Genomic DNA, 25,483 nt, shown 5'->3' with positions numbered 1-25,483 from the left:
AGGGTGGGAGGGTTTTGGTTGAGTGATTTGAGGAGTTGGTCGGAGGTTATTTTGTTCCAGTTTCTCCGAGGAATAGGTTGTGGGCGGTAGTGGGTCAAGGTGGTTTTGTAGCTGAAGTGAACACAGCTGTGGTCTGTCCAATGGAGAGCTATGGTGCGGTTGGTGCGGTTTGGTGGTTATTAGATTGGTCCTTCTTGGACTATATTATATGCTCTTTAGGGGCCATTACGGTGAGCGCATAGCCGTTATTTTGTTCGGTGCTACCTTTAACTCTTGTCTGGTTTTTATTAATCAGGGTATTTAGCGCAGTTTGTTTTCTCTTCTTGAGTGGATTGCAAATTAAGGGGTCGAGTAGGATCGCGGACGGACTTGCGTCCGTCCGCGACCCCAGAGCAGGAGGGAACCTCCGCATGGCATGCGGAGTTCCCTCCTGTGCAATTAGGATGTGACCGCCACCCTGGCGTCACATCCTCTATTTTTAACATTGCCGCGGGTGCAGCTTCAAGCTGCACCCGCGGCAATGTTAAAAATGCACGCATTGCATTTGCCTGCAGAAAGAGGCAGGCACCGCGCGGTGCCTGCCGCTTTCTGCATGCAAATGCAGGGGGGTACCATAGGTACCCCCCATGTGCACCCCCCACCCCCCCTTCACCTAGGGGGCCCGTAACGGGCCCCCGCAGTGAAGTTCCGTATGCTTTTCCGCGGCAGAAAACCCGCCGCGGAAAAGCATACTTTACTGGCCATCCTAATATGGTGGACGGTGTCTGGAAGACACCGTCACCATATTAGAGCTTTTCCGCCGCGGTTGTAATCCGACCGCGGCGGAAAAGCTGCGGACGGAAACCAGGACCCACCAGCCATCCTAATCTGGCGGTGGGTCTTTGGTCAGTCCGCTGCGGATTTTCCGCATCCTCTGGGCCGGCGGTGGCTTCCGCCGGCCCCGAGGATGCGGAAAATCCGCAATCATAATGACCCCCATAGTATGAGTGTTTTGATTTTTGAACACCATGATTGTATTCTTTGGAATACACTGTGTCTTGGCTGCCTCCTTTCTTGGAGGGCATAGATGAATCTTTTGTTCAATCTTGGAACATGGCGTTGTAAGCTCAATGTCTTAGACTGTCTGAGAGACAGTGTCTGAAACTGTTAAGGCTGTTTTAAGTCATGCACTACATAGTAGAAGATTTTTTAGGATAAGAAGGTCTTATTATTATTCTCCTGCACTGTTCTTGCATATGTTTTTCTGTCTAAGGTTAGCTATTACCTCTCTTTTTGAGGTATGTATCTAACTTTCTTTTCGGCACTTAACAGTCATGGAGAAATCATGGCTGTTGCTTCTTGAAGCAGTATAAATTATGTATATAGTTGTTTAAATATATAAGTACCGGTACACTAACAATCACATTTTGTTTTGGTTCACAGGTGGATCACAGGTTTGATTGCATGTGCTTGCTGCTGGCAAGGGTTAAGTTTAACAGGAGGCATTATCTTAATGTTATCATAGAAGAATGGATCACTTGTCCTGTATTGTTACCATGGTCTGGGGTGTTAGCCGGCTATAATAACCCTCATTCATGTAAATGGTACCGTGACCATATCTCTTGATTTTCCACTTGGGTACCTACGTGAAAAGCATAATCATTGGGTCTTACAATGTGCTTTTACTACATCTGAAGGGAGAACTACTGGTGAATTTAGTAGTGATTAGAGATCGTGAAAGTGTAAATAAAGTGGATGTAAAATTACTAAGCATGGGCGAATTTTGCGAATCTCGCGTTCGCGAATTTTGCGGATTTGCGAACTCGCAATTCGCAAAATCCGCGAATTCTCGCGAATTTGCGGATTTTTTTTTTGTGTGTTTGCGCGGGTTTCTGCCAGTTCGCGAGGGTTTTGTACAATATCGCAAACGCGAACTTACCTGTCGGGTCGCAAGTTTCGCCAACTTGTTGTTTCTACGTGTCCAGCCTGTTTGGGACACTCTTCTTCATCACTGCCACTCTCTGTCACCACTGCCACTCTCTGACTACTCATGCCACCCTCTGGCCCACCCATGCCACCCTCTGTTTCATCACAGCACCCTCTGGTTGTCCAGTCAGTGTACATTATTGTGGCAAAGCAAGCACACCTTCCCTGCCTCAAGTGACCTGAATTAATTTGGGGCTGATTAATGTGTCACAGAATATTTTTTTAGCTGGCACCTGCTTCCTTAGTGCTTCCTGATTAGTGATCTTTTGCACTTGCTAAGTGCTTTCATTGTTGCAAAATTAGTTACAACACCTGCCCTGCCCCAACTGACAATAATGAATTAGGGGCTGATTAATGGATTTGAACTTCCAGCCTGGCTCCTGCTTGTCTCCCTTAGCTGTAATTCAGGACCTTTGTGGCATATGTGTAACTATTCTGAGGTTCAGAGCAGGGTCACATAATAGTTGCAACTGGCAACTGAACTCTGGAGGGGCCCCTTAGGAAGCACTACAGGAAATGGCTACTAATGATGAGCCTGAACTTTTGAACCTGGTAAGTAGTTTCAGTTTTGCTAAGATCGTATTTCTGCAATTTTGCGCTTATTCGCGGGGCGTGAAGTTGTACTGGGAAGCCGCGAACTCACGCGAACAGTGCGAGCAAAATCCGCTGCTCGCGGATTTGCGGATTTTGCGGGAGATTCGCGAATCTCGCGGATTGCGAATTTACCGAAAATCCGCAAAATCCGCGAGCGAAACGGATTTTCCGCCCATGCTTAAAAATTACCTCCATCACTCAGCAACGTGTTTTATTCCATTGGAGATGGGACAAGTATAAAATCAAAGGACAGTACATATCTAGAAGGGCTACTGTTCGGTAGCAAATGGTTTAAAAACATGGATTATCTTAATGGCAGGTTACCCATGGTTCTGATACTTTTGGTACATGACACTTGAGGTGGTTGCTGTTAGGTGTTTGCTGTTAGCTGCAGTACCTTTTTCAATGATATTATAAAGTGTTTTAAACTGTTTTTTCAGTTCTGTTTCGCCATTGTGTATACAGTGCATACATGGCTGTATGCGTGTGTTACACATGTTTGTTTTTTGTTTTAAAAAAAGAAAGGAAGACAACAGAAAGCATTTTTTATTGCGAGATGCAGTTGCTTCTCTTTCCTCGTTTCCCTTTTGGTGCCTTGAGATGTCAATGACTTGAGGTCATGTTTAGACTGCCCGGCCATGGCTCTGAAGGCCAAGCGGGTACAAGCTTTGTACATTTTGAGGTCCGGCAGGGGACATTGGGTAGTTAATTTTCGTGAGTTGTTGGGCGACTCTGATTCTCTGGTGGATAATACATGACACACACACACACACACACATATATATATATATATATATATATATATATATATATATATATATATATATATATATATCTGTGTGTGTTTGTATATATATATATATATATACACACACATACATTTTTGTGGCAAGATTTTATACATCTGGCATATTTGATGAAACCTATACCAGATTCAAAGCTGTTTGGTATAATTGTTTTTTACATTTTCAATTAACCTTCGGGTGGTCATTTTGTCCAAGCAAATTTCTTTATGCCAGGGAGGTATTATTGTTCTCCTTTCATGGTACATTTAGTCGGTTGTTGGTTTTGACCATCTGGTTCTCTTTGAGAACTATTGTAGGATTAATTTACAGACCTACTCCCATGGGTATAACCATGGTATTTAATTCAAAAGTTAAAGAATCTGTGACTAGATGTCTCCATCAGATGTACAGGTTACTTACCTTTGGTAACATAATTTCTCCAGTATTAGGGGTGTCTTTCATAGATTCACATGCCTGAATCATTCCCCGTCGTAGGAGTGGGAGTCCCACGGTGTATATATAAAAGCAATAAAATGCCATAATACATATAGCAAATATCAGAAATACCTAACCAGGAAGTAAAGTAGCATCAGCTACAGTAGAAAAAACCTTCACAATTGTGTCTATCCTAGTCATTATGTATTAGTCCAAACTGCAGCCAATCAGGCGACAGCACCCACCAGAATGTTCTCCCCAGAGGCTCAGGCTCTCAGATTTTCTACCGCACGTCGTGTGAAGGGAGTCTCCCTGAGCTCTGCTCAGTTTTTCTTCTAGATTAGTTAGTTCTTCAAGTTTTACAGATGTCTTCTTCTAAATCCCTGTTCAGGGCCTGTGATTCTTGTGGGAAGCAAAGACTATTCAAAGAAGATCCCCACAAAAAAAAATTATATTGCCTTTATCCTGACCATAAGGCAAAGGAGTGCAAGATATGCCGGACCTTCCCCCCTAAGACTATCAGGGATAGAGAAGGACGACTGCTGTTGTGGCTTAACAGACTCAAGGACAAGGAGGACCCTTTGTCTGAGGTAGGAAGCATTGCCTCTGGTTCTTCATTACTTTCTACTAAGAGGAAGGCTGAAACTGAAGTTTCATCTCCTAGGGCGAAGGTGGCGAAGAAGGCCCAATCCTCTCTGGATACTCCTGGGCCTAGTGATTCAAAGAAGACTCTTCCACCTGGTAAGGTGGATAGTACGCCCTCTAAGAAGTCTGGGAAATCTGCAGTTCCCAAGAAATCTTCAAAATCTGTGCCTCCTCAGTTGCCACCTTTGACCATTTCAACGTCAAAAAAGGACTGTGTTTCCTCTCATGTGGCCACATCTACCACCTGCACCATGACTTTCTCCTCTCCAAAGCCGGCTCTTGTCATGTCTTCTGCCTCATCGCCTACGCTGGTTCATGTGCAGATCAGGCCTATCTCGTCGTCGACGATAGTCCCGTCGACGACGTCTAAAGTACCGTCAACGAGTTCCTCGTCTACGATTATGATGTCGATGGTTGGCTCCCCGTCGACGAAGAAAATGTTTCCGTCGACGAAGCTCTCGCCGACGATGGTCCCGTCGACGATGAGATCCACGTCGTCGACGAAATCCACGTCGACGAAGCTACCGTCGACTACCTCGACGGCGTCCCCGTCGACGATGTTACCGTCGACGACCTCGTCGACGAAGAAATCCACGTCGACGATGAAATCCACATCAACGAAGTTACCGTCGACGACCTCGACGACGGCCCCGTCGACGATGGTACAGTCAACGAGGCAACCAATTCAACAGCAAACGGAGATCCCGTCGACGCCGCCTCTATCAAGCTGCACTACCTTACAAGTCTGGTCAGCACAGTCATCAGGGATTCCGTTACCATCACCTGCAACTACAGCTACGTTGCTGAAGAAAAGGGCTACTAATAAGGCGATTCCTTCTACGCTAGTAGTGCCAGAGAAACTTTTGGATTCAGATGAGGAAGGATCCTATGAAGATGAAAACTTTGGAGCAGCCAGAAGCCCATCTGACCTCCAAATTAAGGTTCAAGACGATATGGAGGAAGAAATGGATGAAACAGAACATATGTCACATGAGGACAGGCCTGCTTCCGGCATACAGATGCCTGAGGATTTGTTTCGCAATCTACAGTATATGCTCAGTGACTATTATAGGCGTTTCCCGCGTTCAGAGTCAGGTGACTCTCCGGTATCTACGCCAAGACCTAAAATAGCGACGCCGCTTTCAAAGCAGACACAGCCAGTGGTCTCGGTGACGTTAGAGGAAGGACGTCCAGCATTGTCTGCGTCGCATGTCACAGCTCCTCAAACAGGAGATGAAGAGTTCTCAGATCATGAGGAGCAAGAAGAAGGAGAATTAGACAATAGGTCAGAATCGTCGGAGTATGAGGATTATAATGCAAACAAGCCCTCTCCGGCAGAACCTACTACATCTGAGTCACCTCCTGTGGACATTGCCTCATTCCACAAGATCATGGATAGAGCAACGAAGAGGTTCATGATAACCATGGAGTCAAAACAAGAAGACTGCTTCTTGTATGACTTCAAATCTACACCACAAAAACAGAGTTGGACCATACCTATCATAGAATTCATATGGAAGGAAGGACTGAAGATCATGTCCAAGCCAAATTCTTTGCCAGCAGTGCTCCCGAGAGTAGATAAGAAATATAGGGCGCCGAATTCATCTCCAGCATGCCTTATTGGACAAGCAAAAGCAGACTCTGTGGTAGCGCAGGCAGCGCAAAAGAGGTCTTCTAACCCAACAGCTCAGGTCTCTGTTCCGCCAGACAAGGACGGTAGACGCCTAGATTCCATCGGGAAAAAAGTTTCTACAATTGCAGCTATGACCATTAGAGCCGCAAACTCCCTAGCCATATTAGGGAGATACGATAGGCAGATGTGGTCGGACATCTCGCCGTATGTGGACAAACTTCCTGAACCAGATCGGGCTGAAGCGAAGAAGATCCTTCAGGAAGGAGAGTGCGTCTCGTCTGAGATCATTGATGCTGCAGTTGACGTTGCTGCCACAGGATTTCGTCAACTAGCGGGTGCAGCTGTTCTCAGGAGGCAAGGATGGTTGAGGGCAACATCCTTTCGGCAGGAGGTCCAAACAAGGATCATAGATATGGCATTTGATGGAGAATACTTATTTGGAAAGCATGTTGACGATGCTCTTGAAGCCATCAAAAAGAATACTGAGACAGCACGTTCGCTGGGCACTTTACAATACAGGAAGTCTTCCTTTCGTGGAGCAAGAGGAAGAGGGAATTTCTCTAATAGAGGAGGCTATAACCAACAGCGCTCCTATACTTCCGCCCAGGGAAACCAGAGATTCCAGCCATATCGGCAGCAGACTTACGGACAGAGAAAAGGAAATTTCTCTCAGCCTCGAGGAAAATCTAACTATCGAGGAAGAGACAATAAGAAGTGAGGAACGCATCCTGCCGCCACTTTGTCCCAACCCGAACCAAATTGGAGGAAAAATATCCCAAAATTACTTAAATTGGTCCAAAATTACCACAGACAAATGGGTTCTGGATGTGGTAGCCAGAGGTCACATTTTGGAATTCGTAAAAACTCCCCCAAATTGCCCCCCAAGAGGACCGCCTCCAGCACATCTCAAGGAGCTGTTTGCCCAGATCAACACTATGATTCGGAAAGGAGCAATAGAAAGGGTACCTCATCATCAGAAAGGAAAAGGCTTCTACTCAAGATTTTTCCTTATTCGCAAGAAGTCGGGGGAATGGCGTCCCATCCTCGACCTGCGTGCCCTAAACAAATTCCTAAAAAAGCTGTCATTCAGGATGCTGACACTTCAAGAAATCCTCCAGTTTCTTTCGGCGGGAGAGTATATGGCAACACTCGACCTTCAGGATGCATACTTTCACGTACCAATTTTTCCCAGGCACCGGAAGTTTCTAAGGTTCAGAGTGGCTGGCAGGGACTTCCAGTTCAAAGTTCTTCCATTTGGACTGCGCTCAGCCCCCAGAGTGTTTACGAAGATACTGGCCCCGGTGGCAGCCCATCTTCGATTGCAGTCGATACAGATATATCCATATCTAGACGATTGCCTTATCAAGGCCAGTTCTTTCGACATCGTGCAAGCCCACATTCAAACAACTCTGTCACTAATGCAAAGCCTGGGTTTCTTAGTGAACTTCGAGAAATCGCAACTCACGCCAGCAAGGAGAAAGACTTTCTTGGGAGCGACACTGGACACCAAGTTCGCCCAAGTATTTATCTCAAAAGAAAGACAGGAAAAAATACAACGGTTGGGGATGTCCCCGCAAACATTTCAAAATATGGAAATGGTGGGCGGATTACAGAGGCTTGACCCTCGACCCTCCCATGGACATGGATGATGCACTGCCGCAGGATGTTGACCCCACGCCCTAGACTGTTGGCCGGCTCCACCCTTGTATACCATCTCCTATGGCTGAACTGTGATCACGTGCACCGGGTTAGGGTGGGATAAGGGGTGGGTAGTGGACGGGGTTGGGTGGGGTGTTGGGATTGGTGGGCGGGTGTAGTTTAAAAAATTTGCTCTATGTATTGGGTTCAATGCTATATCAATGCTATATCTTTTCATATCTGCTGTTGACAGTCTCCTCCTGATTGTGGAGGGCTGTACTGAATCTTGATTGAACTCCTAATAAAAATGGTTTTGAAAAAAAAATACAACGGTTGGCTGCGACACTGTTATTAAAAAGGTGCGTTTCAGTGCGCATGTTCAAGTCCTTCATCAGGATGATTTCTTCCTGTATTCTTCTCACCCCCAACTGTCGTCTTCGGATGAGGCCCTTGCAAGAGGAGCTCAGTCGCCAGTGGATACAAGTATCGGGGTCCTTCGAGGATATCATCCAAATAGCACCTCGAATGCGAGAAGCGATTCAATGGTGGAGTCAAGGTTGCAACATACAAGTGGGTTGCTCTTTCCTCACAGAAGTGCCCAGGTTCATAGTGACAACAGACGCTTCGATGACAAACTGGGGTGCACACCTCCAAGGCATGACGGTCAGCGGGAAATGGAACAAGATCCAAATGAGATGGCACATAAACAGGCTAGAATTGCACGCCATCTTTCTAGCCCTGAAGTTCTTTCAGGCGACCCTAGAAGGCCCCACAGTTTTGATTCGGACAGACAACACCACCTGCATGCATTATCTAAACAAGCAGGGAGGCACAAAATCAGCCCGTCTGTCGCAACAGGCACAAGAGATTTGGAGTTGGGCCCTGACTCACAATATCCATCTGTCAGCGGTCCATGTCCCGGGAGTCGCGATTGTGTTAGCGGACTCTCTCAGCAGATCCACAGGCTGCACTCACGAGTGGGAACTACATCAACCATCTCTAGACCACATCTTTCAGACATGGGGGCATCCGGACCTGGACTTGTTTGCGACGCACCAGAACCGGAAATGCCCATACATTGAAAGTTGGGTTCCCCACAAGGACTCGTGCGGGGATGCCCTTTCGATAAATTGGAACCAAGTGTTCGCTTACGCTTTTCCACCGATACCTCTGATCCCGAAAGTCATCAAGAAGATGAAGAAGCAGCCATGCCGGTTGATACTGATTGCTCCACGATGGCCCCGGCAATACTGGTTCACCAAGCTACTCCTTCTCTCGGAATGCAACCCTATCCAACTTCCTCGCATTCCGGATCTTCTCTCCACCCAGGAGGGCAGGGTGTACCATCCGGACCCGAGCTCGCTGAAATTGTCAGCTTGGCTCCTCAGCACATGGAATTTGCACACTTAAACATTCCACAGGATTGCCAAGAGGTACTGGCGAAAGCCAGAGCTCCATCTATGATCAAAACCTACAGATTTAAGTGGAGGCGTTTCTGTGCATGGTGCCAGTCTAATGGTCTTCATCCCATTCATGCCACACCTGAGCAAATTCTTCCCTTCTTTTTGCACTTGGCCAGATTGGGTTTGGCGCATTCTACTCTTAAGGTCTTCCTGGCTGCCATTTCTAGATTTCGTCAAGGTGGATCAAATTCTTTGTTTTCCGTGCGGATCATACAACAATTTTTCAAAGGATTGTTTCGTATGTTTCCGCCTGTGCGGAAACCTCCTCCTGCATGGCATCTGAATGTCGTACTAACTCAGCTCATGCGTCACCCTTTCGAGCCGATCCATAAGGTGGACCTGAAATTTTTAACATGGAAAGTGTCATTGTTACTAGCCTTAACATCTGCTAGAAGGGTTAGCGATATTCAGGCATTTACATCTAAAGCTCCTTTCATCCAATTCACTACGGATTCGGTAGTACTGCGTACTAATCCAACGTACCTGCCAAAAGTGCCTTTGGATTTTCATCTGAATGAGCCGGTTGTCCTCAAGACTTTCTTTCCAACACCACAGTCTCCAGCTGAAAGAGCACTACATTCGTTAAACATTAGAAGATGTCTTAAATTTTACCTTTCAAGAACCTCTGCCATCCGCAAAACAGACCAACTGTTCGTGGCTTATGGGCGGCAGCGCCAGGGCTGTGCAGTTTCAAAACAGACCATTGCTAGATGGGTCTCCTCTACAATTGGACTTTGTCATCAGCAGGCCGGTAGACCCTTACAGGCCTTGCCAAGAGCACATTCTACAAGGGTGGTTAGCTCTTCCACTGCCCTTTTTGCTGGTGTGCCTCTTCGACAGATCTGCAGAGCTGCTACATGGTCTAGCAGACACACCTTTACTAGACACTACTGTCTAGATTTAGCAGACGACGCAGATGCTTCGGTTGGAAGAGCAGTGCTGCGCAATCTTTTCAAATAAGGTGAGCCTCTGTTTCCACCTCCTCCTCTATGCTCTTTAGACGTTTTCAGATGTTGATGATTATTATTATTCATTTATACTGTGTATATATATGTCTATATATGTATATATATTTGATACTCTGACGTCTACGAGCGTTATGCTAGGAGTACTGCTTACTATTCTGATTCAGGCATGTGAATCTATGAAAGACACCCCTAATACTGGAGAAGAACAATAGTTACTTACCTGTAAACAGGTGGTTCTCCAGTATTGGTGTCTTTCATAGATTCACATGCAACCCGCCCGCCTCCCCCCAGGCATTATGGGGTTTCACTCCTGTGCGAGAAAATCTGAGAGCCTGAGCCTCTGGGGAGAACATTCTGGTGGGTGCTGTCGCCTGATTGGCTGCAGTTTGGACTAATACATAATGACTAGGATAGTCACGATTGTGAAGGTTTTTTCTACTGTAGCTGGTGCTACTTTACTTCCTGGTTAGGTATTTCTGATATTTGCTATATGTATTATGGCATTTTATTGCTTTTATATATACCGTGGGACTCCCACTCCGACGACGGGGAATGATTTAGGCATGTGAATCTATGAAAGACACCAATACTGGAGAACCACCTGTTTACAGGTAAGTAACTATTGTTCATCTGGTAGAGACGCAGTCCAGCCGCAGATTCCTTAACGCCCTGCCCATCCTACCCTCTCTGCAAAATACCAATGAGACAAGGGGTTATACCCTGTATCAATACTGGTTTGTATATCTGTGGTCACTATCTCACGTAATAGTGACTCAACAAACATTTTGTTGTTGTTTCATGGGTCTTGTATTGGTATGGCCATACCTCTCACTTGCATTGGCTGGTGGTCTGTAGAGTGGAGGGTGTTCCCCTTTTTAAGGATGGTTCTGCTTCAGGCTGCAGGGTTTCACTTAGCCTAAGTATCGTTGATTAATGTGGGCTTTTTATCGTAAACCCTTTGGATCGTGGTGGCATACCATTTCTGTTGTTCGTAACTGGTGTGTTTTTTAAAAGATGTTGATTGTTTTTTGGACACAGTTTCCACAGCCAGTTTCTAGAGTGGTTCCAATGTTCTGGCGCAGAAGTTTTCACAGAAGAAACTGATGTCTGTGCACTGGAGAGGACTTATATGGCTCCACTTGACGTCATGATCAGAGTCAACGTCATCACAGAGCCATGTGATGCCGCCCATCGGCGCACAGAGGTACCGCAAAAGAAATTCTGGATCCTGTCTGGCGTCTAGGAAGAGTTAAAAGTTAAGGAATCTGCGGCTAGACTGTGTCTCTACCAGATATTACGTTACCGAAGGTAAGTAACTCGTCGAACACAGGCTGCTGCAGTGCAAGCATCAGCTCACACAGAGGACTGGGCAAAACCTGCAAGCTTGTCTTAAATATTGAACATGTGCAGCACTGTAAAGCCAGCGTTCCTCACACTCATTCAATAAGTATTGTACTGGGCATCACAAGAGCAAGCCTCCCTCAATTCCAATTGACAAGTCCTGCACCGGCGAACATCACTGCAACTTTGTATCATCTCCGAGATGCAGGTGTAACATTAGTGTGCACCAATTTAACCTTGACACACACAAAGAAAAGGCACCGAACGGGCAGCATAAGAGTAAAAATCCCCAGTAGTTTGAATTTCCCTCAGACAAAATCAAGACCGGTGTAGTAGAGACAGCACCAATTCAAGCTTTACATGCCCAACTGATCAAAGGTGCAAAAGTATTTGTCTAGCTCAATGCCTAATGTCCTTTACACTGCCCCTGGGTATACTGCATTCACCCAACTCCCCACCAGCCACAAAAGAATATCTCTTCATACTCTGCTGTGTAATACAGTTGCTTAGTCTGCTTATTCCTATGAATGTCACTGTTAGTAGCACAGAGGATTTGGTGTTGAAGCCTATATAAAGCCCTGAAGATCCCCTTCCATCCTGTCCTGCTGTCCTCTGTGCAGCCCAGTATTAATATGAAGAAGGGGGTGAGCTGGAAATACTTGCTGGCCCTGTGTTCGGAAAGGACTATTCTCTTCCAGGGGATCCTTATCAATAGTCCTAAGCAGTGAATATTCCCGCCCATGTGCGGGACCCCGGAAACAATATAAAAATATATATGTAAAAACACATATATCTCGCTCCCCATATATGTACATACATATATTATTTTTCTCACACCAATGCAGCCCCAAAACCAAGGCTAGACAATGTAAACTCTTATATAAATACAGCAATTAGTAAGGAACAAAAAACACATTAGGTCAAATAGTCCTTGAACTTTGTGTTTTAATGAGTAAAACCACTCATAAATCCTGAAAATTGCTCATAAAAGACATTGTCAGCCATAGGCTGCATTGAGAAGCAATAACACAGAAACTGAAAGCATTTTCAGCTAAAAACTGGCACCGTGCCTTTAAGGCAGCCATGACCCCAGGCTTCCCATCATGCTTCAGGGGTGACAGTTAGGTCTGTTGTTCTTTCCGGCTCCTTCTGTCAGGACCCTGGTCAAACAGCTCCCACCTTTTTTTGACTTTCTGTCAGAAATTCTTGGTGATTTACTTCAATTTTTGTATTCACTCAATTTTTTTTGCCTTAGATAGATAGTGCTGGCTTTTTTGAGTTCAAAAAAGGTAAATTTTTTGTCAAAATGCCTTCGCTTTTTGACGCCTGCCCTTCCTGTGGGAAGAAAAAGGCTTGGACTGATACACATCCTGTGTGTATCCTCTGTCTTCTTGACACACATTCTGCAGGAAATTGTGATCACTGCAAGTCCTTGTCAAGGAGAACTTTCAAGGAAAGAGAAAGATTTCGAATTTATGGACTTTCTGAGAGAGGTAGGTCTCCAAAGAGACAGAAAAAGCGGAGGACGCGGTCGACGTCAAGAGATGTCCCGACTTGCTCTCCTTCGGCGTCGGGATCGACGACGAAGGTTCCACCAACGACGACGACGAGTCAACTTCCCTCGACGGTGAAGACTTTGGCGTGGAGAGAGTCAAGGTAACTCCGCTACCGTCAACCGGGCGACGTGCAGTGTCGAGAGAGAGGTCTCCGTTGGAGCAGAGGAGCTCAACGTCGAGACCTCCACCGTCGAAGCCTCAGGTCCAGTCTTCGACGTCGCAGCCTCTGTGGACGCCTAGTCATCGGCGTTCGATGTCGAGGCATCCTCCGTCGGCGTCTAGTCATTGACGCTCGACGTCGAGGCATCCTCCGTCGGCGTCTAGTCATCAACGCTCGACGTCGAGGCACTCTCCGTCGTCCCCGGGCCATTGGTGTTCGACGTCGAGACATCCTCCGTCCAGTCATCGACGGTCGACGTCGAGGCATCCTTTGTCGGCGTCCCATCATCGACGCTCCAGGCACTCTCCGTCGCCGCCAGGACATGGGCGTTCGACGTCAAGACATTCATCGAAGTCCAGTCGAGGGCATTTGGCGTCGAAACACCCTCCGTCGGCGTCCAGCTATCGACGCTCGACGTCGTGAAGGCCTCCGTCGACGTCTCCTCACAAGCGTTCGACATCGAGACAGGTGTCGTCGAGGCAAGGGTCTCCAGTACAATCCCAGCCGTCTCAGCCAGCAGTGCGGAAGGTGTACATGGTTCTTCAGTGAGCGTCCGTCGCTCTACCAAGCGGAAGAGAACACCAGAACACCGTGATTCTCTGAGTCACTCGAGATCCCAGGTGTCTCCTGTGAGCCTGTCTTCATCCTCCTCAGGCTCCTCTCCTCATCGAGGTGGATCACCAGATGTAGTCATTTATTCATCCGACAGCGAAGAATCAAGCGTTCTCCTGCACAACCAGCGCATGGACAACAAGATCTAACGCATAAGTCACCCAGGCTGTCTCCAAGATGGTATAGGCCTCTACACCACTGGGCTACAGACAAGGAGACGGCGTCTAGGATGCAAAAGCCTATCTCCAGGCCAAGAGAACGGTCACTCTCTCCGGTGAGGCCAAGAGAAAGATCACGCTCCCCGGGGCGGCACAGAGAAAGGTCACACTCCAGGGTGCAGTCCAACAGGCGAAGATCAAGATCTAGGAGCAGAAGGAGAGAACGAAGATCTCCAACTCCATCTTCTTCTCCTACACGCTCTCATAGGGACTACTCGCCTACTTTGACGGACTTTCCACCATCAAGAATATCTCTGATTGATGGTATGTTCACGTTTCAGGACATACTGGGTAGGGGGGCTCTGAAACTGGGAGTGCCCTTAACAACTCCACAGATCAAGACCTCAGTGATCTTTGAGACTCTGCATCACAGGTCTTCACCAAACCTCTGTTGCCGTTGGTACCTGGAATTATAGAGCCGGTGATGGAGGTTTTTCTCACTCCAGCGACGGTAAAAGCTGCTCCGGCGGGGATCCTCAAGAAGTACCGGTCGCCAGAGGAGGACCCTCTGTTTCTCAGAGCTGATCCGCCCCCGGACTCAGTAATAATCACAGCAGTGAAAAAGTCCAGTGCGGTCGCCTCCTCTTTCACGGTACCTCCAGACAAGGAGAGCAAGACACAAGATTTGTGGGGGAGACAAGTCTGTACTACTTCATCCTCATTCCTCAAGGTGTCCAATGCAGAAGCCCTTTTGGGGCGTTATGACTTGCTTCGAGCTCTGCCAGCGACTGGGGCTACATGTCAACTTCAGCAAATCAGTCTCTCAGCCCACCCAGAAAATTCACTTCCTAGGAGCTATGCTGGACTCTGAGGTAGGAAAAGTGTTTCCTTCGGAGGAGAGACAGTGTTCAATAAATCTGAAATGTCAGCTGGTACTTCGCAACAAGACTCAGAAAGTGCGCACAATTGCCTTCCTGCTAGGGTCGATGGCATCATGCATCTTCAAGGTCCCGAATGCCAGACTTCGGATGCGTCCTCTTCAGCAGGATCTGGAGGACAAATGGGACCAACAGTCAGCTCACTGGGACGACCAGATTACTCAGTCAGTCAATCACTTTTATTCGATTTTTAATAATCACAAAAAGACACAAGATACAAATCATCAAAAAAACAATAGAATACAACAATAAAATATATACAAAAATATTTCATGTTTAAAATAAGCATATTTCATAGGTTCAATAAAAGCAGTATATGTAAACATTTCTTACATCGTTAAAAATTTTTTTCATGATGCCAATTATTTATAATCTTCAAAGATAAAGCAACGGCATTTACTAGAATAATTCAGTTAAAGTGTGTCCTAGCCGTGCCTTATTACGCTTCTTGTTTATGCGAACTCCTGCAGCTAAAAAGCTTGCTACATGGAAAATAATGCGTGCACTAGGCAAAAGTTGTAAAAACAAGAGTGCTGGCCTGACCTGTAAGAAGCCAGCCTCTCGAAGAATTGGTAGTAAATATTTTTTCCTGATTAGTGCATAATGATCGCAAAACATAGTAAAATGTAAAGTGTCCTGTAACGAAAAATGATCGCAATCACAAGGACTTGCGTTAACAGGAGTATCCCATGTAGCATAGGAGCCCAACAAAAAGTGTATCAAATTAAAACGAAATCTTGTTAAAAGGAAACAATGAAATGGTTTGGTTACAAAAACCAGGTAGGGTTCAGGGCCTGAGACGGTGATAAGGGCATAATTTCTTCTAACAAGCGTTTTTTTCATCTCTATCTTGTCCCGCTCTGCCATAAATGAGTTTATCAGTGTAGATTTTATCATCGTAACATCCTCTTTTTTAATACTATCAGGAGAATAAAAAAGATCTATGCGCCCCACATATGATAACATAGATTTTACATAGGCCAGCCATGGGATTTTTTGGGCTCCGTCCAGGGCCAGGCAATCTTTGAGGATCAGATGGTTTAAATAAATTTCCTCGTTAAGCCAGGTTATTAGCCAACAGATAACAGGGGCAGATTTTATCTGGTCTGTGACAAACCCAATGCCTAACTCTGAATGTATGGTGAAGGTGGGAGTGGACTAGGGGACGGAAAGTAGTGATGTAAGGAATCTATTCTCCGCCTTCTGGATGGTATCTGGTTTTGTGTATCCCCAGATGGAAGACCCATAGGTGACTATAGCCAAACATTTGGCTTTGTACACTTTAAGAATAGCCTCCATTGGTCGTGACCCCATTCTTTTAAGAAAACTCAGGAGGGCTGCAGCGGACCTAGCAACTGCGTTTGTTTTAGACTTATGTTGAGCGCCCCAAGTTCCTTTGTCATCGAAAAGCAAGCTCCAAGTAAGTAAAAGAAGAGACCCTCAGTACTTCTTTCTCTGTGCAAGAGAAGGTTATAGGCTTCTTTTTCCTGCCCTTTAGTCCCACAATCATGACCTGGGATTTTTGAGTGTTTATTTTCAGGTCTAATGAGGTCATGAAATCACCAAAAGAGGCCAGTAATTTATTAAGGGCCACACCTGTTCGGGACAGAAGGACTGCGTCATCCACGTACAGGAGGACCGGGAAGTTGGTCTCTCCTGCACGCGGGACGTCGACTGCCGAGGTGGTAAGCGCAGGCTCAAGTGCATTTATGTATAAAGTGAATAGGAGAGGGGCAAGGATACACCCTTGCCTCACCCCCCTCTCAGATTTAAAAAAGCTAGTGCATCTTCCTTCTTGGGTGACTCTAACAGAGCCCTGTAATCCTTGATGGAGATCTGCCAAGAAACCCACCAATGCTCGCTTGATGCCCATATCCAAAAGGACCCCCCATAGCCTTGACCTGTTAACCAGGTCAAAGGCTTAGGAGAGGTCCATAAAGGCCATATACAGTGCCCCTTCTTTCACTATGGTATATTTGCTAATGATCAAATGCAAATTTAAACATGATCCAGTGTGCTCCTTTTGGACCTAAAACCATACTGGGTATTCGACAGGGTTCCTCTACCTTCTAGCCAAGTTGTTATCCTGCCCAAAATGACTCTGCCCAAGATCTTGACAGCAGAGTCTATTAGGGAAATAGGTCTATAGCAAGTTGGGTCGCCCCTTTGACCCTTTTTAAAAATTGGAATGATTATAGACCCAGCCCAGGACTGAGGAAAGTTGTTTTCTCTTGCACAATTAAAGACATTTGTCAAAATCTTGGCCCAAAATTTAGGTGCGGACTTATATAGGTCTGCAGGGACCCCATCAGGGCCCGGCGCCTTATTCTTGAGTGTTTAATTTATTGCTTTTTCTACATCCTCCGCCTCGAAAGCTTGAATTAGCTCTGAGCGAGGATGGGGAAAAAGCTCCTGTATGTGGCCAGAGGTAGGCTGGCTGTAAATGTTACCAAAATGGGAGAGCCACTGCTCATCCGGGATGACACATTCTGCGCCGTGATTCTCCACCCCTGAAAAATAGGGCTGATTAATCACCTCCCAGAATTTGGAACTATCCTGTAAAACTTCATCCGATTGCAGGTCATTCCAAGCTTGTTCTTTAATCTGGTTTTTCCGAGCGTAGATAGCCTGTTTGTATTTCTTCCTGAGTAAAGCTATATGTATTTTATTTCTTGGTGTCTCCTTTAGTCCCTTTAAGAGGGCGGAGTGAGCCTTGGTGCAGTTAGTGTCAAACCACCGTTTTCCTCTCTGCCCCCCTGGTTTTACTTTAAGTGTTAGGTCATTATTTACTTGTTGGCATATTGAATTAAAGGCCTCAACTATTCTGATGTTAAAGGCACAGGGTCTAAGCAAATACCGACCTCCTCTTCAACCTTTGCTAGTACCTCTTTTAAGAAAGTGACGGGGTCACTTTAGACCATTTCAACCTTCTACCCTGATCTTTAGTTATCAAATCAGTATCGCATCGCGCCTCAAAGTCTTTAAAATCTAGTAACCCCCCCTGAGCATCCTCCAATATCACGGGGTTATGATCGCTAAAAATAGAGTCTGCTACCCTATAACTTAAAATAAAAGACAAAATAAAGGATGATAAAAAAATATAATCTATGACCGAACCTGTGTCTTTTCCTTTAAACGTTAGGGGTCTAGGGCCTACTAGACAGCAACTTGATTTGTAAAGATTAAAGGAGGCCAAAAGGTTCTCCATGGCTTCCCCATGTTTAGTATGTTCAAAATGCGTGAGGAGCGAAAAAGGTGGCCCCCCTTTGTCTTCCAAGGTGCAATCCAGGTGGCAGGGATGTATATTAAAATCACCCATGAGGATAACCTCGAAACTATTATTGATTATTCTGTAATTATCTAGAAGTTCCTCAAGGGAATCTATGAGTTGATTTGTACTGACGAATTCTGGGGAGTTATAAAAATTAATAAGTAAAATAGAGAGTGAGTTCATCACTAGCAGTTCTACTGCTAGACAGTGAGGGGAGCCTATCTCTAGCTGTTTAGCTTTCCCTTTCAAGTTAAGTGAAGTTAGTATGGATAGACCACCCTTTGCTCTCCCTGCCACACTTGGTTTGGCAGGAATACTAAAGTAGGCGTACCCATCTAAGGCGAGTCTGTTGGCTGTGTCCCAGGTTTCTTGAAAAGATATTATGTCAAATGATGAGACAAAGCCCAGCCAATTCTCATCTTCGATCTTTGATCTTAAGCCGGCAATGTTCCAGCTGAGGATTCTACCTGTATTCTTTCTGATCGGGAGAGACGTATGATTAATATCTCGTGGCTTATGTAGTCAATCGGAGTTGTCTAGATGTGACAGTGGAGTAAAGCGATTAGATAATGAGACGCCCCCAGTCTGTTTGTCATCGGAAATCAGTGTAGGTATCATGATTGGGGGTGGGTGCTGAAGAGAAAGAGTAGGGGCACCACTCTTGGGGTACATGGCAAAGTGACATGGTCCTAGTGTAGGTTTTCCTGATGCCCTCTGGGAGCAGAAGCGTGGTTTCTTGCTCCCCCACGGAGGATAGAAATATCCTAAAGGAAGGGGTTTAATATCGTTGTTTATAATGGGGGACCCATCCCAGAGTAGTTTTTCAGCGACATCTCTCCCTGAAAAGTTGACAACGATACAGTCTCCATTAATGTTCTTCACCCCGTGTCCTACCCACCCCACCCTTCTAGCCATAATGATGGAAGGGGATATGTCATATTCGCCACTTGAATATTGTTGGCACCATTCCCTAGTTTTGGCACCATTCCCTAGTTTACTCTGTCAAACGCAGCTTGAGCGTCCATTCCATGGTGGACCAAAAGCAAAATATGCAAGTGGGAGTTCTGTTCCATCAACCTCCTCCTGTGCAAACATTGATCACAGATGCTTCTCAGTTAGGCTGGGGAGCGCACATGGGTCAGCTACAAGTGCAGGGTCTGTGGTCTCCCAAAGAAAGTACCTACCACATCAACATGCTGGAGTTGAGAGCGGTCCACCTAGCTCTCAAAGCGTTCCTTCCCTCGATTCAAGAAGCTTCAGTGTTAGTACAGACGGACAACACCACCACAATGTGTAATACCTGAACAAATAGGGGAAAACACGCTCAAGGACTCTGTCATTGGAAGCCCAATGGATCTGGCATTGGCTTCTGGCTCGCAAGTTGTCCGTCACAGCAGTCCACCTCCCAGGAGAGCAGAATGTGAGGGCGGACGCTCTAAGCCGTCATTTCAACGACAGGGAAGACTGGGTCCTCCACGACGCAGTAGTAGAAGACATCTTCCAGTCCTGGGGTTGTCCCACCATAGATCTGTTCGCAGACGACCGAAACACCAAATGCAGAGACTTCGCCTCACGGTTTTACCAGCCAGGATAGAGAGGGAATGCTCTTTTGATAGACTGCTCAGGGGAATTTGTGTACGCTTTTCCTCCCCTTCCGTTGATCCTGAAGGTGGTGAGCAAGCTGACACACTCGTGCACGACTATGATCCTCATCGCCACAGACTGGCCGAGGCATTGGTGGTACACGGACCTGCTTCACCTGTCAGTGACTCTTCACAAGAGGCTACCCTGCAGGCAGGACCTGTTATCCAAGATGAACGGGAGGATCCATCATCCCAACCTTCCGTCACTGAGCTTGGCAGCATGGCTCCTGAGGTCATACAATACGGCCATCTAGGACTGCCGCAAGACTGCATGTCCATCCTAAAAGAGGCGAGACGTCCTTCACTAGACATTCTTATGCATGCAAATGGAAGCGATTCTATATATGGTGTATGACGAATGGTCATAATCCAGTCAGAGTCAGGAAGAGGCAGTCCTTCCTTACTTGTTGTATCTGGCTAAAGCAGGTTTAAAGTTTATTTCTATTAAGGTGCACTTGGCTGCTATAACAGCTTACAGGCGGTCACCTTCACCAACCTCTTTTTTTCAAATGCCAGCTGTAAAAGACTTACTGCAGGGGCTGAAAAAGTTGTACCCTCCAGTACGTCCTCCTTCTCCCTGGGAGTTGAATCTGGTGCTATCAAAGCTAATGGGTCCTCCTTTTGAACCCATTCATAAAGCTACTTTGCAGCATCTTTCCTGGAAGCAGCTTTTTTGGACGCAATCACGTCAGCACGTAGGGTGAGCGAGATTCAAGCTCTCTGTTCCTCAGAACCGTATACTGTGTTCCATTTGAATAGTGTGGTGCTAAGGACGCATCCGTCTTTTCTTCCTAAAGTGGTGTCAGCTTTTCATGTAAATCAGACCATTTCTCTGCCCACTTTCTTTCCCAATCCCTCTACTCCAGCTGAGAGGGCTCTGCATTCTTTGGACCTGAAAAGAGTTTTGAAATTCTATCTAGATAGGTCCAAGGTTATTCGTCACTCCGATCAACTGTTTGTTAACTATGGATCAATCAGAACAGGTCATGCAGCCTCGAAACGGTCTATTTCCAGGTGGATCGTTTCGTGTATCAAACTTGCTTACCAGTTAGCTCAGAAAAATCTTGGGTTTTCTCCTAAAGCGCATTCCACCAGAGGTAGAGCTGCGAATGCGGGTTTTCTCAATAATGTGCCCATGTCTTAGATCTGTAAGGCAGCAACCTGGCGGTCCATCCATACATTTACCAGACATTACTGTCTTGATTCAAACACTAGAGCAGATACCCAGGTAGGCCAGGCCTCCTTGCAGAATCTGTTTAATAGCTAAGTTTTGGGCTGTTATGATTGGTCTTTTTCGGTTGGGTCATGTACTTATCATTTACCTTCAGGTGGTTGATGGGCTTGCTATTCTATTCAGTGTTTATGACTATTGATGAGGATCCCCTGGAAGAGAGGCATAAGTTACTTACCTGTAATTCTAGTTCTCTTCCATGGGTATTCTCATCAGTCATAAGCAACCCACCCTCCTCCCCAGGTAAATGAGAGCTGTATGTCTCTGACTTGTGGTTTAGCCCTGACTTCAGGGTTATGCAAAGAACAACTGACCTAACTGTCACCCCTGAGGCATGATGGGAAGCCTGGGGTCATAGCTGCCCTAAAGGCACGGTGCCAGTTTTTAGCTGAAAATGCTTTCAGTTTCTGTGTTATTGCTTCTCAATGCAGCCTATGACTTACAATGTCTTTTATGAGCAATTTTCAGAATTTATGAGTAGTTTTACTCATTAAAACATAACGTTCAAGGACTATTTGACCTGATGTGTTTTTTGTTCCTTCCTTACTAATTGCTGTATTTATATAAGTGTTTACATTGTCTAGCCTTGGTTTTGGGGCTGCATTGGTGTGAGAAAAATAATATACGTATGTACATATATGGGGAGTGAGGTATATGTGTTTTTACATATATATTTTTATATTGTTTCCGGGGTCCCGCACATGGGCGGGAATATTCAGTGCTTATGACTTTGATGAGGATACCCCTGGAAGAGAACTAGGATTACAGGTAAGTAACTTATCCTTCCCACCCAAGCCAGGCATTTCATCTTCCCACATAAGGGAATGAAGCATAGTATAAATGCTCCTGGACAATACAGCATAATATATTCACAGTGCTCAGGTGACTCAGCTTCTTCTCAAACTCAAAGGTTGAATGAGGTGACAAAACAGAGGACGTGAAGAAATACCAACTTAATGATGCAGAACAGGACTGACTTATAGATTTTTTATCTCAGTGAGACAGCTATACTTTTAAATTTCTTGAGAGCTTATAAATCATGCCTATGACCTGCTTGAAACATCGCTAGAGCAGGTAACATCATACATGGATTAGTGTTGGTTGTGTCCGAGCTTGTACGCTTAGGTTCCCTTTTGTTTATTCCGTGACAAGATGCCTGTCGTTATACTATATACCATTGACGCCATGTGACACGCTGCAATGTTTACCAGTTCAGTATGATAAATGGGCATTTCAACATAAACAATCAAAATCCTCTACAAACAAGTGCTCAGAACATTTCAATATTCACTAGTTAGTGGTAGTAATAGCATTATATTTACTCTTAGCAAGATGTTAGAATGATTTAACTTTGACTTTGTTAGCATTTCAAAAACAATAGGGGATGTCAGGGGTTAGATGGGTATGGAACACAAGACCTCGCTAATGTACTCTCAAGGATATTTATTTTTGTTAAAGTCAATGTTTGAATCAGGGTTTTCAGGAATGCACACTTCTTGGTCCTCCGTCTGGCTCCTATTGGCATCCCTGGGGTCTCTGAGCCTCGGAAGGGAAAAGCAAACCGGGGTTACAAACTGTACTGGTCTCACTGTGCTACAGTCACCAAGGTGTGTGGGAAACAAAACGAAAGAGGGATTTCAGGGTGCAGGGCTTTTTATTGGGCTTCACCTTCGAACGTGCCCGACCTCCCACCGCCCTCAGGTGCTCTACCTCCCCCCTCCCCACATGCCCCACCAGAATGCCCCTTGTAACAGTACTTGCCTTGGGCTGTGGCCCGCCTCTCGGACCGCAGCGTAGGGACCCGTGGCGTCTTCTCCCTCCTTCAGCCCACCGGGTATGGAAGCAGCACACAGAACGCCTTGTTGTCTCCCCACGTTGTTCTCTCCGCTCTCTGCCCTGCGGTCTTCCTCCGCTCTCCTCTCGCTCTCCACTCTTCGGTCCTCCTCCACTCTCCTCGCGCTCTTCACTCTTCGGTCCTCCTCCGCTCTCCTCTCGCTCTCCTCTCTTCGGTCCTCCTCCTCCTCCGCTCTCCTCTCGCTCTCCACTCTTCGGTCCTCCTCCGGGTGCTCTGCTTTCTCCTCGCTGTCACCGCACACCGTCCGTTCTTCGCCTATGCCTCTTATCCCCGCCTCAGCTCCATTCACTTCCGCCTGATGACGCGACTCCTCCCCTTTCAGCCAGTCGAAGGCTAGAGCGCTGTTGCATGCTTCCAGGTTCGTTTTCGGTTGCAACCAGGAAGTCCATGTTCGTTCTGCGGCTGATGGGCTCTCCTGTTCCTCCTTTCCCCACACATCTCCCCCCTTAAGAACGGACGGGGTGGCCACTCTGGGTAGGGATGCCGGGAGAGGTAGTCAGCGCAGATCTGTTTGGAACCGGGAATATGCAGTGTCTGAAACGAAAAAGGTTGCAATGACATGAACCAACGAAGGATGCGCTGGTTGGTGTCCTTGTTACGTGCGAGCCAGGTTAGGGGTGCATGGTCCGTCAACAAAGTAAATGAACGCCCTAGAAGGTAGTACTGCAGGGCTTTGACTGCCCGTTTGATAGCCAGGCCCTCCTTTTCCATTGTAGAGTCCTGTTGTTCTCTGGAAAACAGTTTTCTACTTATGAATAGAATGGGTACCAGTTTTCCGTTAGGGTCGGGTTGTTGAAGGACGGCACCTAAGCCGATTCCCGAAGGATCAGTCTGTAACACGAACTTTTTACGAAAGTCTGGGCAACGTAGGATAGGGTTAGAACAGATTTCCGTTTTAAGTTTTTGGAAACTTTCTTCGTGCCTCTGTCCCCATGTTTTGACACGGGTAGGTTGGGTATTGGCGAGAAGGTCGGTAAGGGGTCCTGCCATGGTGGAGAAATGAGGAATGAAGCGCCTGTAATAGCCGATAAACCCTAGGAAGGATCAGACCTCTTTTTTTGTTGTGGGAGCAGGAATCACCTTTACTGCCTCTATCTTACTCATTTGTGGTTTTATGTGGCCTCCCTGAATGGTATAACCCAAGTAGTGTATGACATCAGTTGCCAACAGCGATTTTCTTGGATTGATTTTTAGCCCGGCATTCTGGATCGCTGAGAATAACTCAAAGAGGTGTTTTAGATGATCCTCCCAGGTTGCACCAAATACAACTATATCGTCAAGATATGCTGCTGCATAGTCTCGGTGTGGTTGGAGGAGGTGGTCCATGAGCCTCTGAAACGTAGCAGGGGCACCGTGTAGGCCAAAGAGCAATATGCAAAAATGGTAGAGGCCGGAGGGCGTTGAAAAGGTTGTTTTTTCTTTTGCTTGTGGTGTTAAGGGGATCTGCCAATAACTTTTTGTAAGGTCTAGGGTGGTCATGTAGGCGGCAGCCTCCAGTTTCTCCAGTAACTCATCGACCCGGGGCATCGGGTAAGAGTCGAATTTGGTAACATTATTGACCTGTCTGAAGTCAATACAGAAGCGCAAGCTTCCGTCAGGTTTTGGTACGATCACTATGGGTGAGCACCAGTTGCTAGTAGAGGGCTCAATAATGTGTGCCTGCATCATAGCGGATACTTCTTTCTCTACTGCCTCCCTCCTGGCCTCTGGGATGCAATAGGGTTTCTGTTTGATAATGGTGTTGTTCAGAACTACAATATTGTGTTGTACCAATAAGGTCAATCCCGGGGTGGAAGGAAAGAGTCCAGGAAACCGGGCGAGGGTGGCCTTTAATTGGGATCGTTGTGTTGGGTTTATCACCTCTCCTACGGGAGCCTCCTCTGGTGGTGTTGTTTCAGTGGGGATCACAGGAATGCTTAAGGGTTTCAGTGTGTTAACCAGAAGAGAAGACATACCCTCTCCCTTGGTTTCAGGGGGTTCTACCCATTTTTTAAGAAGGTTTACATGATATATTTGTCTTCCCCCTGGATGCAGGGGTTGGAGTATGCTATATGTGACAGGGGTTACTTTCTTTTCAATAGTGTAGGGTCATTGCCATTTGGACAAAAGTTTGTCAGAGGAGGGAAGGAGGAAGAGAACTTTGTCACCGGGTTGGAAGATTCTGATCTGACTGTTACGGTCATAAAGGCGCTTTTGGGCTATTTGAGCCGTTTCCATATGATCATGGACCGTACCCCAAATATGAGTGATGGAATGTTTTAAGTCAGCCGCATATTGGGGAAGGGGTTTACCCTCCTCCTCTTCCTCTTCCCACTGCTCAGCTGCCATGTCCAGCAAGGTTTAGGGTCTTCTGCCGAGAAGAATCTCAAAGGGGGAATATCCTGTGGACTTCTGCTCGTGGGTTCTTATGGCGAACAGTATGAGGGGTATTTGCTTGTCCCAGTTCCTTCCTGTGTCTGAGATGACCTTGCGGAGCATGTTCTTTATGGTCTTATTATACCGCTCCACAAGGCCATCGGTTTGGGGATGATAGACAGAAGTCCGTATTTGCCTAATACCCAGGATCTCACATACTTGTGCCATCAGGCAGGA

General features: G+C 46.3%; 2 protein-coding genes across 3 annotated transcripts in view; both read left to right on the top strand.

Moving 5' to 3' along the window:
• LOC147679626 (SEC14-like protein 2) overlaps nucleotides 1-25,483 on the top strand; it is a 501,045-nt gene that overhangs the window by 373,689 nt on the left and 101,873 nt on the right. The window lies entirely within an intron of this gene.
• Nucleotides 5,084-6,775, top strand: LOC147679627 (uncharacterized). The gene has a single exon (XM_086944667.1). The coding sequence runs from the start codon at nucleotides 5,084-5,086 to the stop codon at nucleotides 6,773-6,775; it is 1,692 nt and encodes a 563-aa protein (XP_086800793.1).

This window comes from Lissotriton vulgaris, chromosome 11 (genome assembly GCF_964263255.1).
Source record: "Lissotriton vulgaris chromosome 11, aLisVul1.2, whole genome shotgun sequence".
In the NCBI taxonomy this organism is placed as follows: Eukaryota; Metazoa; Chordata; class Amphibia; order Caudata; family Salamandridae; genus Lissotriton; species Lissotriton vulgaris.
Note: the sequence above shows the minus strand (reverse complement) of the source record. Positions and strands in the feature narration are given on the sequence as shown.

Excerpts from the sequence above, each read along its gene's own strand:
- LOC147679627 (XM_086944667.1), top strand. The coding sequence starts at position 5,084 with ATGGTACAGTCAACGAGGCAACCAATTCAACAGCAAACGGAGATCCCG.